Source organism: Salmo salar, chromosome ssa14 (assembly GCF_905237065.1).
Source record: "Salmo salar chromosome ssa14, Ssal_v3.1, whole genome shotgun sequence".
Taxonomy (NCBI): Eukaryota; Metazoa; Chordata; class Actinopteri; order Salmoniformes; family Salmonidae; genus Salmo; species Salmo salar.
The window spans coordinates 34,514,360-34,527,798 of NC_059455.1; the positions used below are offsets into that span (position 1 = coordinate 34,514,360).

At 41.6% G+C, this 13,439-nt stretch overlaps 2 protein-coding genes across 3 annotated transcripts; one reads left to right on the top strand and one right to left on the bottom strand.

The window, feature by feature from the left end:
* The first annotated feature begins 2,359 nt into the window (after window positions 1–2,359).
* LOC106569421 (putative ferric-chelate reductase 1) lies at window positions 2,360–5,582 on the top strand. The gene is made up of 7 exons (XM_014140765.2): window positions 2,360–2,513; window positions 2,717–2,817; window positions 4,232–4,438; window positions 4,624–4,728; window positions 4,816–4,954; window positions 5,066–5,173; window positions 5,311–5,582. The coding sequence occupies exons 2-7, from the start codon at window positions 2,719–2,721 to the stop codon at window positions 5,352–5,354; spliced, it is 702 nt and encodes a 233-aa protein (XP_013996240.1). The 5' UTR covers window positions 2,360–2,513; window positions 2,717–2,718; the 3' UTR covers window positions 5,355–5,582.
* Window positions 5,583–7,442: 1,860 nt separating this feature from the next.
* On the bottom strand, window positions 7,443–12,811 carry LOC106569367 (heterogeneous nuclear ribonucleoprotein C). Of its 2 annotated transcripts, none has more exons than XM_014140677.2 (9): window positions 12,647–12,811; window positions 10,715–10,866; window positions 9,552–9,817; window positions 9,274–9,346; window positions 9,083–9,133; window positions 8,799–8,959; window positions 8,502–8,615; window positions 8,170–8,312; window positions 7,443–8,058 (listed from the first exon to the last, which is right to left on the bottom strand). In XM_014140677.2, the coding sequence occupies exons 2-9, from the start codon at window positions 10,717–10,719 to the stop codon at window positions 7,954–7,956; spliced, it is 918 nt and encodes a 305-aa protein (XP_013996152.1). In that variant the 5' UTR covers window positions 10,720–10,866; window positions 12,647–12,811; the 3' UTR covers window positions 7,443–7,953. The 2 variants fall into 2 exon arrangements, with proteins under 2 accessions (XP_013996152.1, XP_013996151.1); XM_014140676.2 differs by having other exon boundaries at window positions 9,262–9,346.
* Window positions 12,812–13,439: the final 628 nt, after the last annotated feature.

The window sequence follows — 13,439 nt, forward strand, 5'->3', positions numbered from 1 at the left end:
ATGAAACGTTTATTATTTCTGTGAAATATAGAACCGTTCCGTATTTTATCTAACGGGTGGCATCCCTAAGTCTAAATATTCCTGTTACATTGCACAGCCTTCAATGTTATGTCATAATTATGTACAATTCTGGCAAATTAATTACGGCCTTTAAAGAAAGGCATTGATGCTTATGGTTAGGTACATTGGTGCAACAGTGCTTTTTTCGCAAATGCGCTTGTTAAATCATCACCCGTTTGTCGAAGTAGGCTGTGATTCTATGAGAAATTAACAGGCACCGCATCGATTATATGCAACGCAGGACACGTTAGATAAACTAGTAATATCATCAACCATGTGTAGTTAACTAGTGATTATGTTAAGATAGTTTTTTATAAGATAAGTTTAATGCTAGCTAGCAACTTACCTTGGCTTCTTGCTGCCCTCGCGTAACAGGTAGTTAGCCTGCCATGCAGGCTCCTCGTGGAGTGCAATGTAAGACAGGTGGTTAGAGCGTTGGACTAGTAACCGGAAGGTTGCAAAAACGAATCCCCGAATCCCCCTGAACAAGGCAGTTAACCCCCGTTTCTAGGCCGTCATTGAAAATAAGAATGTGTTCTTAATCTGACTTGCCTAGTTAAATAAAGATGAAAAAAAAAAAAAAAAAAATGAATCTGCAAATCGGTGGCCAAAAATACCGATTACTGATTGTTATGAAAACTTGAAATCGGCCCTAATTAATCGGCCATTCCGATTAATCGGTCGACCTCTACTCTCTTTATGTAGTGTTGTCTCTTGTTGTGATGTGTGTTTTGTCCTATATTTATATTGTATTTATTTTTTAAATCCCAGGCCCCCGTCCCTGCAGGAGGCCTTTTGGTAGACCGTCATTGTAAATAAGAATTTGTTTTTAACTGACTTGCCTAGTTAAATAAAAGTTAAATAAAATAAAATGTCCAAAAACGCAGTGGTGTTGATAAGCCGCTTGAGAATATCCCTGTTTCTTCTCGTTCTGTCACGTAGTTTGAATACGCAGACCTTCGTCATCATCTTTTTCCCAGAAGCTTGTATCTGATGTGGGCATTTATATGCTGCCTGCTGAACGATCGATGTTCTTTGGGTCACTGTACCCACCTTTCGACCAAGGCTTACACTTTCAAAAAAGCAGGCAAGACAAGCAATACAGGCGGCTTGATGAAAGGCTCCTATACTTTTGATACCAGTTGGTATTGAACCTTTTCATCCTTCATTATGACACTGATCTCAGGCAGAGGTCCACCCTCACTTTTAATTCGTACCGTGTACCCCAGAAAATGAAAAGCGTTCTTCAACAAAAAGTCCACACCATTTTCGGCAGCGTTGGCCATTCTACCATTCTGGCGGAGAAAACTGCACACTCACACTGGTAGCTAGTTAGCTACTTAAGTTAGCAAGGCAAATTTAAATACGTTGCACTAACTGGACACAAAAATAAAGTTCTAAAACCAAGAAAACTATTTATAATATACTTCAATCGACTCCTGTAAATTGAAAAAACTAATTTGATTTGAATAATATTTAAAAAATGCTCACTTTTCACTCTTAATCTCTATCCAGCAATGCAAAAGTTTTTATTGGTCGGAGGACATCCTCCGGAAGTGGTCATAATTACCATGTATGTCTATGGAAGGGGGAGGCCTACGAGCCTCCTAGGTTTTGTATTGAAGTCAATGTAGCCAGAGGAGGACAGAAGCTATCTGTCCTCTGGCTACACCATGGTGCTACCCCAGACAGTGCTGTTTACGTTACTGTAGACCTTCATTGCAAAACAGTGTATTTTAATCAATTATTTGGTGACATATGAATATATTTAAAAATAATAACTTGATTTCACAATAACTCATTGTTATACCACCCAGGCCTAATGGAGAGGATGCATGTAGGTCTGTATCTATCAATATAGGGTTGGTCAGTTGAAGAATTGAATTGACATCAGTACTTAGCCCACTAGTTCTCTATGTCTGCTTACACCATTTACACCAATAATTGGTCTTTTGACCAATTGCATCAAAATCTTTTGCCAATAATTGGTCTTTTGACCAATCAGACCAGATCTTTTGTCAACAATTGGTCTAGACCAGTGGTTCTCAAACCTTGACCTTTGCCTTAGCACTACACAGCTGATTCAAATCATCAAAGCTTGATGATGAGTTGATGATTTGTATAAGTTGTGTAGCGCTAAGGAAAAAAGCATAATGTGCATCTTTTTGGGTCCATAGGACCAGGATTGAGAGCCACTGGTCTAGACTAATAGTTTCCTTCCTGTCACACAATGTGACAGGGCAAACAAGGAACTGAATTTCTGCATTCATACGTACATATAGTATTATTCCATTGCGTGGTAATTCACCTCTACCGGTAATCCATGCCCTGCCTCCTTCCACATGAACATGTAGATAAGAAGGAGTAAAAAACATATTACAGAATTTAGAAAGTATTAATCCTGCTGAGACAGTGTATTGGCTAAAGGATAGGCTTACTAAGTACAGGACCAAGTAAGTCTTGTATTTGTATTTAAGAATACTCTGCATTTAGATTTAAAACATTTGGTTGATGGCTTCTTAAAATATGACAAATGTATTTCTCTACTATCAGAAAAGATACATGATAACAATACGTGTTTTTAAAGTTATGTAAAACATTTTTTATTTCTGATAATTGTTCTATTTTCTCCACCATGTACCATGTTCCCATGTAGGAATGGACAGAGGACTTCTCTTTGTGGTCTCTATGGTGATGGGCTGTCTGGCTCCAGGTGTTAGTGGAAACGGACATCTCTCGTTTGCCAATAATACGGAGGTAAGGTTCTCAATCTACTCTTTCCAGCAACACCTTTATGGACCAGGGGACGGATTCACAAAACATTACTTACGAAAAAACTTAAGAAGCTGCTTAAGACAAAAAATCAGAAGTTCATAAGATAGTTCGTAAATGCAATTCCTCAAAATGGTCTTGGGAATTCGTCGTTTTCTTAAACTTCGTAAATATCGTCTTATGTGTCATTGACATTAGTGACGTGCTTGAAACTAATAAATAAGCCTATGTGACAGGAATGATCGGATTTGGCCCACTATAATAGTGTTGATGTTTACATTTTATTACATTTATTTTTGTTGCTTTATGTCTCGAGAATAAAAATGTTTTAGTTGGATCGCGAACCCTTTATACGCGCATACAAAAAACTTTATTTTTCACACATTATAGCAAGACTAGCGTTAGCTATTGTACATCAACATAAAAAAATGAATAACCAAGGAAAGCGTAATAAAAACTTCAGCAAACAAGAGCTTGAAGTGATGGTGGAGGAAATAGCAGCCAGGAAAAGGTTGCTGTTGGGGAGACTTGATAACTGCGGGGTCACTGCAGACAAAAAAGAGAGGATGGGCGAGAGTGGCCGAGTCTGTCTATGCTGTCGGGGGTATTGCAAAGGACAGTGACGCCGTAAAAAATAAGTGGTCCGACATCAAGTCGGCTGCTTAGAAGAAGGGAGCTGAGAGACCATTAATGTGGACCAGCTGGAGGAGAAGGTGGTAGAGGGACTGCGCAACCGGTAAGTTAGGTAGCTACTTTGGTTACCTTCGCTACCCAAAGCGTCCCGGCATTATAGCCAACAACATATCTAACGACGTTAACGTTAGCTAAGTTCTTTGCAAATTGACGAGATAACGCTAGCTATTTAACACTTATAGAATATTGTAATATATTGTTAATTACCAGCTAGCTAGATAATGCACGTTTAATTTGTTTTCTTGCTGTATTTACATACCAGCTGTTTACAAAAGTATCTAGTCGTCTCAAGACAAGGGTTTAGCTGTCCTAAAGTTCAGTACATTTCAAATAAGAAATCCTAAAGCATTATTTTCAAGAATCCCATTTCTTCTTAACTTTTTTCTTAGGAAGAAACTTAGGAAAAACCTTAAGAACATTTCCAATTACTTTATTGAGGAATAGCAACTTTGCTTAATTTTCTTCTTAAGTCTATAGTTAAGGAAAAAATGGCAGTTAAGAATACGTTTCTTAAGAACATTTTGTGAATCCGGCCCCAGATCCTAACTTAAAGTCATAGTTCACTCCCAAATCAAAATTTGTCAGATGATTTTAGAAGTCAAAGTGGTATGTCAATGAGTCAACAGCCCACAAATGTAGATTTTGAAATTAACTTATGTGTGTGTGTGCATAACTTGAACTAGATTTGCTGTGTGTGGTTTGACAGGTGCATATCACACGGACAGGCTGTGGATTAATTAAACTGTGTGTAGAGACCCCAGAACAATGTGATCCTACAGGAGAAACAGGCTGCCTCTTCGCTTCCATAGTCACCACCGCCCCCTCTTCTCCTAATGGAGTAGACCTGTTAGTTGAGCTCGTTGGGGACTCCAGTGGATACATTGCTCTAGGACTGACTGCCAACGAGACAGAGGTAACACATGCGCACACACACAATCAGAAAAACAAGGTGAACCCATAACCACATAATTATAACTTTTTGGACTTCTTCCCAAAGACAAGACATTAAGGGACCTTTCGTTGGACATTCAATTGCTGTTGTAGTAGAGGTAATAATGATTGTCTGTAACCCATGCTCTCCCTCTCCTCTATGAATAGGGAACATCTATGGTTTTTATCTGTGCCCAGAACAGAAATGGCAGTTTCTTCTTCCGCTCTGCCCAGCGCAACAACCTCAACAACACAATTTCTCTGACACAAAGGGTGAAGAGGCTTTCATCAAATCAATTGACACTATTGAGGTTGGTTATTGACTGTAGGCAAATGTAACATTTTTTCTTGTGTTCCCAGATTGTGAAAAACATCACTGGCTCAGTCAATGGGACTGTCATCCAGTGTAAATTCAGAGTGCCAGCGGTTAATGCACCGACCAGGACCAGTCACGTCACCACCTTCGCCACCTTCCTCGCTGTGGGAAATGTCACAAACGGTAAGTGTGTTGACCTGATATTAGAACCAGGCACAGACACACCCTCTCTCTCTCTCTGTAATCATTTTATCTTCTAAACATCTGCCTTCTGCTTCATCCCTACTTATTCAGGTATGGGTATTGGTGACATCAACATACGCTTGACCAATAAGCCATTGAACCTGGCTGACCCTACCAGCAACGTTGCAACAGCAGGCAGCAGCGCACTCACATCCCAAGGTAAGCAAGTCAGGCTTGAGCTAGACTTGAGCTTGCCCTTAATCAACCATAGATCTGCTGGGGTCATGTCTTATTCTAGTGCTTCCCAGTGTTCTGTCGGGTCCATAACATCCAGTCAATCCACCCTTCCCTTTCAGCTGTGATTGTCCTGCTCAGTGTGCTGATGTATCGTCTTTCCTGAAGAGAACCTGAAGGTTAGCCAGCTTCAACACCAGTGGAAAGATAACCCTTTTACCCTAAATATTTGAAGGAAAATTGACTCAGTATCTCAGATGAATTACTGTTACGTGCAATGAAATGCTACTGTTAGTACAACTGCTAATGTGGGATCTTGGTCATTTAAATGTGTGTGAAAGGGAACAATTAGAAAGTACGTATGCTACAGTAAAAGGAATTAATTGGTTCATAATGTACAGTTGAAGTCGGAAGTCTACACACACCTTAGCCAAATACATTTAAACTCAGTTTTTCCCAATTCCTGACATTTAATCCTAGTAAAAATTCCCATTTCAGCTTTTATTTCTTTCACCACATTCCCAGTGGGTCAGAAGTTTACATACACTCAATTAGTATTTGGTTGCATTGCCTTTAAATTGTTTAACTTGGGTCAAACGTTTCAGGTAGCCTTCCACAAGCTTCCCACAATAAGTTGGGTGAATTTTGTCCCATTCCTCCTGACAGAGCTGGTGTTACTGAATCAGGTTTGTAGGCCTCCTTGCTCGCACACTCTTTTTCAGTTCTATCCACAAATTTTCTATAGGATTGAGGTCAGGGCTTTGTGATGGCCACTCCAATACCTTGACTTTCTTGTCCTTAAGCCATTTTGCCACAACTTTGGAAGTATGCTTGGGGTCATTGTCCATTTGGAAGACCCATTTGCAACCAAGCTTTAACTTCCTGACTGATGTCTTGAGATGTTGCTTCAATATATCCACATCATTTTCCATCCTCATGATGCCATCTATTTTGTGAAGTGCACCAGTCCCTCCTGCAGCAAAGTACCCCCACAACATGATGCTGCTACCCCCGTGCTTCACGTTTGGGATGGTGATCTTCGGCTTGCAAGCCTCCCCCTTTTTCCTCCAAACAGTTCTATTTTTGTCTCATCAGACCAGAGGACATTTCTCCAAAAAGTACAATCTTTGTCCCCATGTGCAGTTGCAAACCATAGTCTGTCTTTTTTGGAGCAGTGGCTTCTTCCTTGGCGAGCGGCCTTTCAAGTTATGTCGGTATAGGACTCGTTTTACTGTGGAAACCTTTGTACCCGTTTCCAGCATCTTCACAAGGTCTTTGCTGTTCTGGGATTGATTTGCACTTTTCCCAAAGTACATTCCATCTCTAGGAGACAGAACGCATCTCCTACCTGAGCGGTCCCATGATGTTTATACTTGCATACCATCGTTTGTATAGATTAACGTGGTACCTTCAGGCGTTTGGAAATTGCCCCCAAGGATGAATCAGACTTGTGGTCTACAATTTTTATTTCTGAGGTCTTGGCTGATTTTCCCATGTCAAGCAGAGTCACTGAGTGAAGGTAGGCCTTGAAATAAATCCACACCTCCAATTGACTCAAATGATGTCAATTAGCCTATCAGAAGCTTCAAAAGCCATGACAATTTCCTGGAATTTTCTAAGCTGTTTAAAGGCTGTGAACAATTACTTATGCACAAAGTAAATGTCCTTGCCAAACCTATAGTTTGTTAACAAGCAATGTGGAGTGGTTGGAAAAACGAGTTAATGACTCTAACCTAAGTGTATGTAAACTTCCAGCATAACACTAAATACTGTGACAATTTTGTAGTTTTGGATCCTTTAATAAATATTGTTATTTCATACAATACTCACCGACATAACTTTGGTAAGCTAAGAGGCATTTTGTAGCCAAAAACATGCCATCACACTGCATTTACTTGAAGGATTGCATTCTTTCAACATGACATTTCTCACCACCAGTTACCTACACGAAGTGCTCAAAGCCCAGAAATAAGCATATTGTCTCCAATAGATGCACTCAATGTGTACTAAACATGAAGCTCATTATTGGATTTCAAGGAGAGGACCATGGTTTGATAAGCCGTTGTTTCCATGACAATTGTGTTCCTACTACCTATCTGTTTGCATGGCTGGTTGGGTCTAAGTGTAACCATGATAAAGCACACAAGGGCCCGTCATCTGACATCCGGAGATCCACAGTACATGTAATGCTTTCATCACCCAATCCTGATAAGGCTTGCATCTGAAAACCTGCCTCAATTCAATAAAGCATTAATCAGAGTATTTAATTGCAATTTATTATTACAGTACAACTTAGTATAAAAATAATGACATGAATATAAGGAACATAAATACTCAGGTGGGCCCATTTCTAAAAATCAAGTTCAAACCTTAACCAGATCTTTAAAGTTGGGTCATCTCTCGATTACCAATCCTAGTAATGCCAATGTGGTGATTTGACTTGTGGCTCAGGTCAGAGAATAAACAGCCATTTCTGCTCTCTGCTGGTCAAAAAAAGGAACAGCACAGCAAATCACGTATTACTGCTCGCTACCTACAGCTAGTTCCAATGTAATTGGCTGCAGGACAATGCTAGATGTATAACAATGATAGGAGGGGGCTGAAATGGGGACAAACTAAATTGTGTCAAGAAAAAAATACCTGTGGGACAATGGAAGGGTGGTAGTGGGGGCAGGTGACTGACATTTCATAGTGTGGGAATTAAAATAGGAGTCGGAGGTCCCACTGGAAGTTGTGTTTGTCTGTACAAGTGTGCATCCGTCTGTCTATGAGTCCTCATCTCCGTTGACACTGTCACCATCATCTCCATCCACATGCTCTCCTTCCTCCTCTTCATCATCATCATCATCATCCCTTTCTTGACTCTTTACCTGAGAGACCAACGATTAGGTGGCGAGTACAAACAATCCAATAAGCATAAATACACCGCCATTCATCTTTTGCAGCATCATGACATTTCTCCTCGTCCCCCTCCATCTCACCTCCTCTTCTAGCAGGTCCCCCTCCTCCTCAGAGTCGTTGAGCTCCTGGTTCTCCCTCTCCCTCTTGATGCTCTCCTCCTTCTTGTTGCTGGAGTGCTGCAGTGAGGACACCGCTCCAGGTTCAGGCTTGGTACCTTTCCCCTCTGCCCAGAGAAACAGGTCAAACCAGACAGATAAAAAGGTGTCAAAGAAAGATGAAATCCATCACCTGTGTATACAAGTCTGCTGAATACGGAGATTGCCGGGTATACATAAACAGTACAAACCAGCTCATGAATGTGTTTGTTAAACTTTGAACGCCACATGGTTCAGGTGACCCTCCTGCACCCTACCTGACTTCTTGCCGTGGTCCTTCTCCATGCGGCCTAGGCTCTCCAGCAGGTAGTCTACTTTGTGTTTAATCAGCGTCAGCTCCTTCTTGATGGTCTGCAGGTCATCTGTTTTCACTGAGAGGAAGCGGGAGGAGATAAAGATTTTAGAGAGCTTTTTGACAAGTGTCATTAGCCACGTGATTCATCTTAAGCATTGACAGCATGTACTGCACCAGGGTGCTATAACTCTGCTAGCGTGCAAGTGTATTACGAGTAGTATGTCAGTTGAGTGGTTAGAGCAGAGGGCTGGGTACTAACTTGTTCTTGAGGATGCCCTCTGGCTGCTCTTGGAGGAGAAACTGGCCTTGGTGCGGCGGCTGCCCCCTCCAGTCATGCTGACACGCGGGCGCTTGGATGGGATCACTGCTCGGGACAGGGGTGGAGGAGGAGGGGGCACGCGGGACGGGTACGAGTACACTCTGAGAATAGAGTAATGAATGAACCAACTTTATTTTGTTTACTCTAATTCCTCTTGCATATTAAGTTTAGTTAACTAAAGCTAAAAGAACAGGATGTGGGAACAGACAAAGCACTGGACTCACCGGTCATAGTAATCTCTCTGGAAGTCGTAGTCCAGATCAAATGTGGGACTGCTGTGGGGAGAAGAAAATTAGTTGTCAAAAAAAGATACATGTATGCAGTGGAGAAGAGTAAGATTGGGAGAGGAGGAAAGACCATGTTGACATTTTAATATTAGGTATTTAAAAACGTGGTTCTTTACATTGAATCAGACCTGTACATGTCTCCCGCAGAGCGCTTTGTGGTCTTTGACCTGTGGGGTTTGGGTTCTCCGGCCAAGTTAATGTCTGAGGAAGAGAGGATAGAGTCGGTCTTGGAAATACAATCTTTATCCATATTCAGTAGTCACACAGAAACACCTTTAAAAACAGTTATCCTCCAAGCAGGCAAGATACTGTACCCTAAAATGTCAGTTTTGTTCATTACCCAAAGAACCCTGAGGCCAATTTGAGGCATTGCTTACCAGCCCCAGAAGCTGGCTTTAGTTCTTACCCAGCACCTGTCCCACGATCATGCGTCCGTCCTCACCCCCTACGGCGGCCCGGGCGCATCTCTCGTTGACGAACTGGACGAAGGCAAAGCCCTTGTGCACAGAACAGCCCACGATCTTGCCATACTTGCTGAAGATGGCCTCCACGTCAGTCTTGGTGACCAGTAGCGTGTTGAGGTTTCCGATGAAGACCCGGGAGTTGAGCGAGCGAGGGTCCGTCTTGTTGGTCACGTTGCTGGCCATCAGGGCGCTGGTGGTGGGGGACCGACTGGTGGAGAGACAGATGAAACCACAATTATCAACTGTGTCACTGCAAGATAACACTACTCAACCATCTTTTTATTTAAATAACCGAGTGGCAGGGAATGTTCCTAATGAACACGGTTGTTGACCTTATTCAGATCCTATATCAACAGCATCACCAAGATATCGAAAATCGTTTTGAAGCATCTCATGCTCCAGCCCTGTCACCTCCGCAAATTATTTGTTTTGTGATTGTGTAGCATCTTAAGTCTTCAGATGTCTATGTGTTGGTAGCGTATATATATTCATATCTAGTCTGGTGCAAATCCAGAAGGTCCTACTGTAATAAAGACCCTGAATAAGCAGCAATAATCAAAGACAACACCCATCACAATATATAAAAACACCATAATATCGTACTGGAGCTGCACATCAAATTTCAATTAATAGACAAACCAAAACTCAATACAATTTATATTTTTTTACGAATAAATGGATGCACACGAGTGTCCACTGACTGTTCAGACAACAGGATATTAGAATGGTGTGGAGGGGGCAATATGCATGTTGCAATCCACCTGTGGCAGGTTTTGTAGCAGAGTTTGTTTTATATTGCCTGAATTGCAAACCTGGGCAGGGGTCACAGTTAACAAGCGTCTAAGAGTAGGAAATAGATGTCACGCAACAGGACCAGGCTACTATTTAGCGCTCTAAGCCTACGGGCAGGGAAAGGCACGTGTGTACAAATGAGGAATTTGGTGCTCATAATATTAGTGGCACATGTGGTAATTTGAGGAAGGCTAAGCACAGGAGGTTGGGCACAATTGGACTTTGGGGAGTGAGAATCTCAATGGCACCGCATACAACCAGTGTCAAAAAAGCGTAAATAACAACCGATGGGGGTTAAATAACCATCACTCACTCCATAGCGTCTGTGTGCACGGCGGTCGTCTGTCAGTTCTTTGACACTGAGGGCAAGGCCAGTGTGTGCGGGCAGGTGTCTTGGGTGCTTTCAGCAAAAACTACAACTCCAGCAGCACCCTCAGAATGCAGAACTTCACCCCACGACTTATACTGAGGCGGGCGACAGAGAACACATCTCAGTGACAATGTACAGGGTTATTAGTCTTACCTGGTTGGGTTTTGTACATAATTCAGTTATGTGTCAAATACAGAGGGAAAACAAGGTTATTGGCATCCTATAGAGGACAAATGTTTAAGACTAGGAGCAGCCTAGCCAATCAGAGTTGCAATATGCTTCAAGTACTTGTAGTTGCACATTATGCAAATGTATCTATGTTGATAGATTGTGTTATTACCGTTCAGGCATCCATTACAGGTCTACAGGGATAAGTCGTAGTAGGTAATGTGGTAATGGCTGACAAGTCTTCAGATTTACTATAATAGTCATTTGTGATGCACACAGGGAAACAACATTGGGATGTTGTTTTGCATGAACATATAGAGTTGCTAAAAGGTAGTACTACGCCTACTTTGAGGACTTCACAAGCAGTGTATGTTCTGCACAGGGGCCACCAGAACACTCAAGCTGCTTATGGGCCTACAGCAGCACCGCATGGGGTGGTGTTTGGGAGGCGGGAGCTGTGCACTGCAGAGTTCAATGTCCCGACTCCCTTATTTTATAGAACTCAAGTGTGCAGATATGATACAAGTGAAAATAAGACAGTGTACTAAGCATGCTCCACAGATGAGACCAGACCAAACTAAAACGTGATTATTAGCAGCCTAATGATGAGTGACATCTAACAAGCTAATCAATCAGTGCTGGGGTCTCTGGCAGGGAGGGGCCTGAGGCACAGCACCACAACTCTTAACATTCATGATTCACCACCTGACTTCCAAAGTAAATGCTAGTAGCTAGAATCGCTTTTGAATGGCACTTACTGATATCTTTAACACTATTGTTTATTGTAAGATGCACCTTAATTAAATCAGGTTCATTAAAGACTACACCATTTTACCAGTCAACACCTTGCCAAGGCAGCCTAAATAACCTTAATCTGCACCATCTAGCTAACTAGTAGTCAAAGACTATACTACTATATTAGATGAACCTAGCTCGTTTTATTGCTTTTGGGTCTAGCAAAGAGACTGAGCAAGGAAAAAGTACATAAATGCATCATTCATAAAGTAACTTTTAATTAGTGTAACAAAAATAGCAATTGTCCTTCTGTCGTCGGTTACATTAATTCTACGGTTATGAACCTAAAATAACGTGAATCTATTCGCTAACGTAACGTTGAGAAAAACAATGGACAACCAGTATTTCTTGCAGAAAAAAAACATTCCCGCAAAAATAGCGTTCCTGTACCGGTCGGACTCCAAAACCAGCTAATCACACAAATAAAATAAAAACACCACAAGCCAAAATGTATGTGCAAAACGGAATATGGATATCGAACAAAAAAACGGTCAAAATCGAAATAAATTCAACAGGGTTAGCACGCTAGAGATAAAATCCACAAGGTTAGCTAGTTAGCTTACATGCTAGCCAACCAGCAAAGTTAATACATTGAACTGCAGCCGTTTTGAAGTTATCGTCAACAAAGAAAGCCGTCTTCGCAGATAGGGTCTTAAAAAGCTCGGCTTATACAACTCAGTTTGCAAGACAACAAAAGCTGGCAGAAACTGTATAAAAAAAACGATGGGATCCTGCTAGTTAGGATGTTGTTGGGCCAACTTGCCATCTACCTAGCTTTAAGAAATGGAACCATAATGAGTTAGCTAGCCGCTCGCTCAAATAGAAAAATACATAGCGTTAAAAAAGAAAACTCCAAAGATACTGCAAAGTCAGAGGAAAAAATTTAAAACAGCCTTGAATAAAAATACTCACCGGGAGCTTAAAGATTTAAATGGCTAATATTTCAGCTAAATGAGTCACTAGTGCTAGTACTACGGTCGTCTTCTTGCGGCTAAAATAAGCTGTTTCAAACCTGCACGAAATGGCGCAGCACCCAACAAAGGGGAGGTAGCCAAGACTACTTCTTCTTCTTCTACTTCTTCTTTGGTATAATGGCGTTCGCACATTTAGTTAATGCATGCTGCCACCTACTGTGCGGTAGTGTGTATTGAATCACCTTACATTTTGTTACGCAAAAAGGAAAAGGGAAAACTTGCACCACCAACTAACCATACACATATATGTCACTATTTAATGAATAAATAAAAAAATTACTACCCCATTCCACCACTTTCCCCCTAACTGATTCTACACCAGGCTGACAGCCTGGGAGGAGGGGAGTCTTTCGTTCAACATACATTGTAACTCTTCTGCAGTAAAACTTCCGATACGCCCAAGTACTTCTCTGCAGCTGCCACCACAACATCTATTTTCTATGATTTACGTTACATTTCTGCAGTACAGATGATAACCATTGCAATGAACGCAAAAGTAAGAATCTTACTTAAGCACAAATTTGTAACATTCTGTATTGGCCTAGGCCTACAACTCATCCTTGACCCATCATCCACTCTCGTCACTGCCTCAGACCCTGGCAATCTCAACCTCTCTCACAGGACACCCCCACAATTGACACACACAGTTTTTCCACCGATACTACACATTCCTTTGTCCCATGCCCTCCTGCACACTTCTCACATCTCGGAATCTCCCTCCTACACACTTC

Excerpts from the sequence above, each read along its gene's own strand:
- LOC106569367 (XM_014140676.2), bottom strand. Across the intron at positions 9,134-9,261 it reads ATGTACAGGTCTGATTCAAT|CAGTCCCACATTTGATCTGG; the intron begins GTAAAGAACCAC and ends TTCTCCCCACAG. Across the intron at positions 8,059-8,169 it reads GGGACCTGCTAGAAGAGGAG|GTAAAGAGTCAAGAAAGGGA; the intron begins GTGAGATGGAGG and ends TTGGTCTCTCAG.
- LOC106569421 (XM_014140765.2), top strand. The coding sequence starts at position 2,719 with ATGGACAGAGGACTTCTCTTTGTGGTCTCTATGGTGATGGGCTGTCTG. Across the intron at positions 4,439-4,623 it reads TGACTGCCAACGAGACAGAG|GGAACATCTATGGTTTTTAT; the intron begins GTAACACATGCG and ends CTCTATGAATAG. Across the intron at positions 4,955-5,065 it reads TGTGGGAAATGTCACAAACG|GTATGGGTATTGGTGACATC; the intron begins GTAAGTGTGTTG and ends CTACTTATTCAG.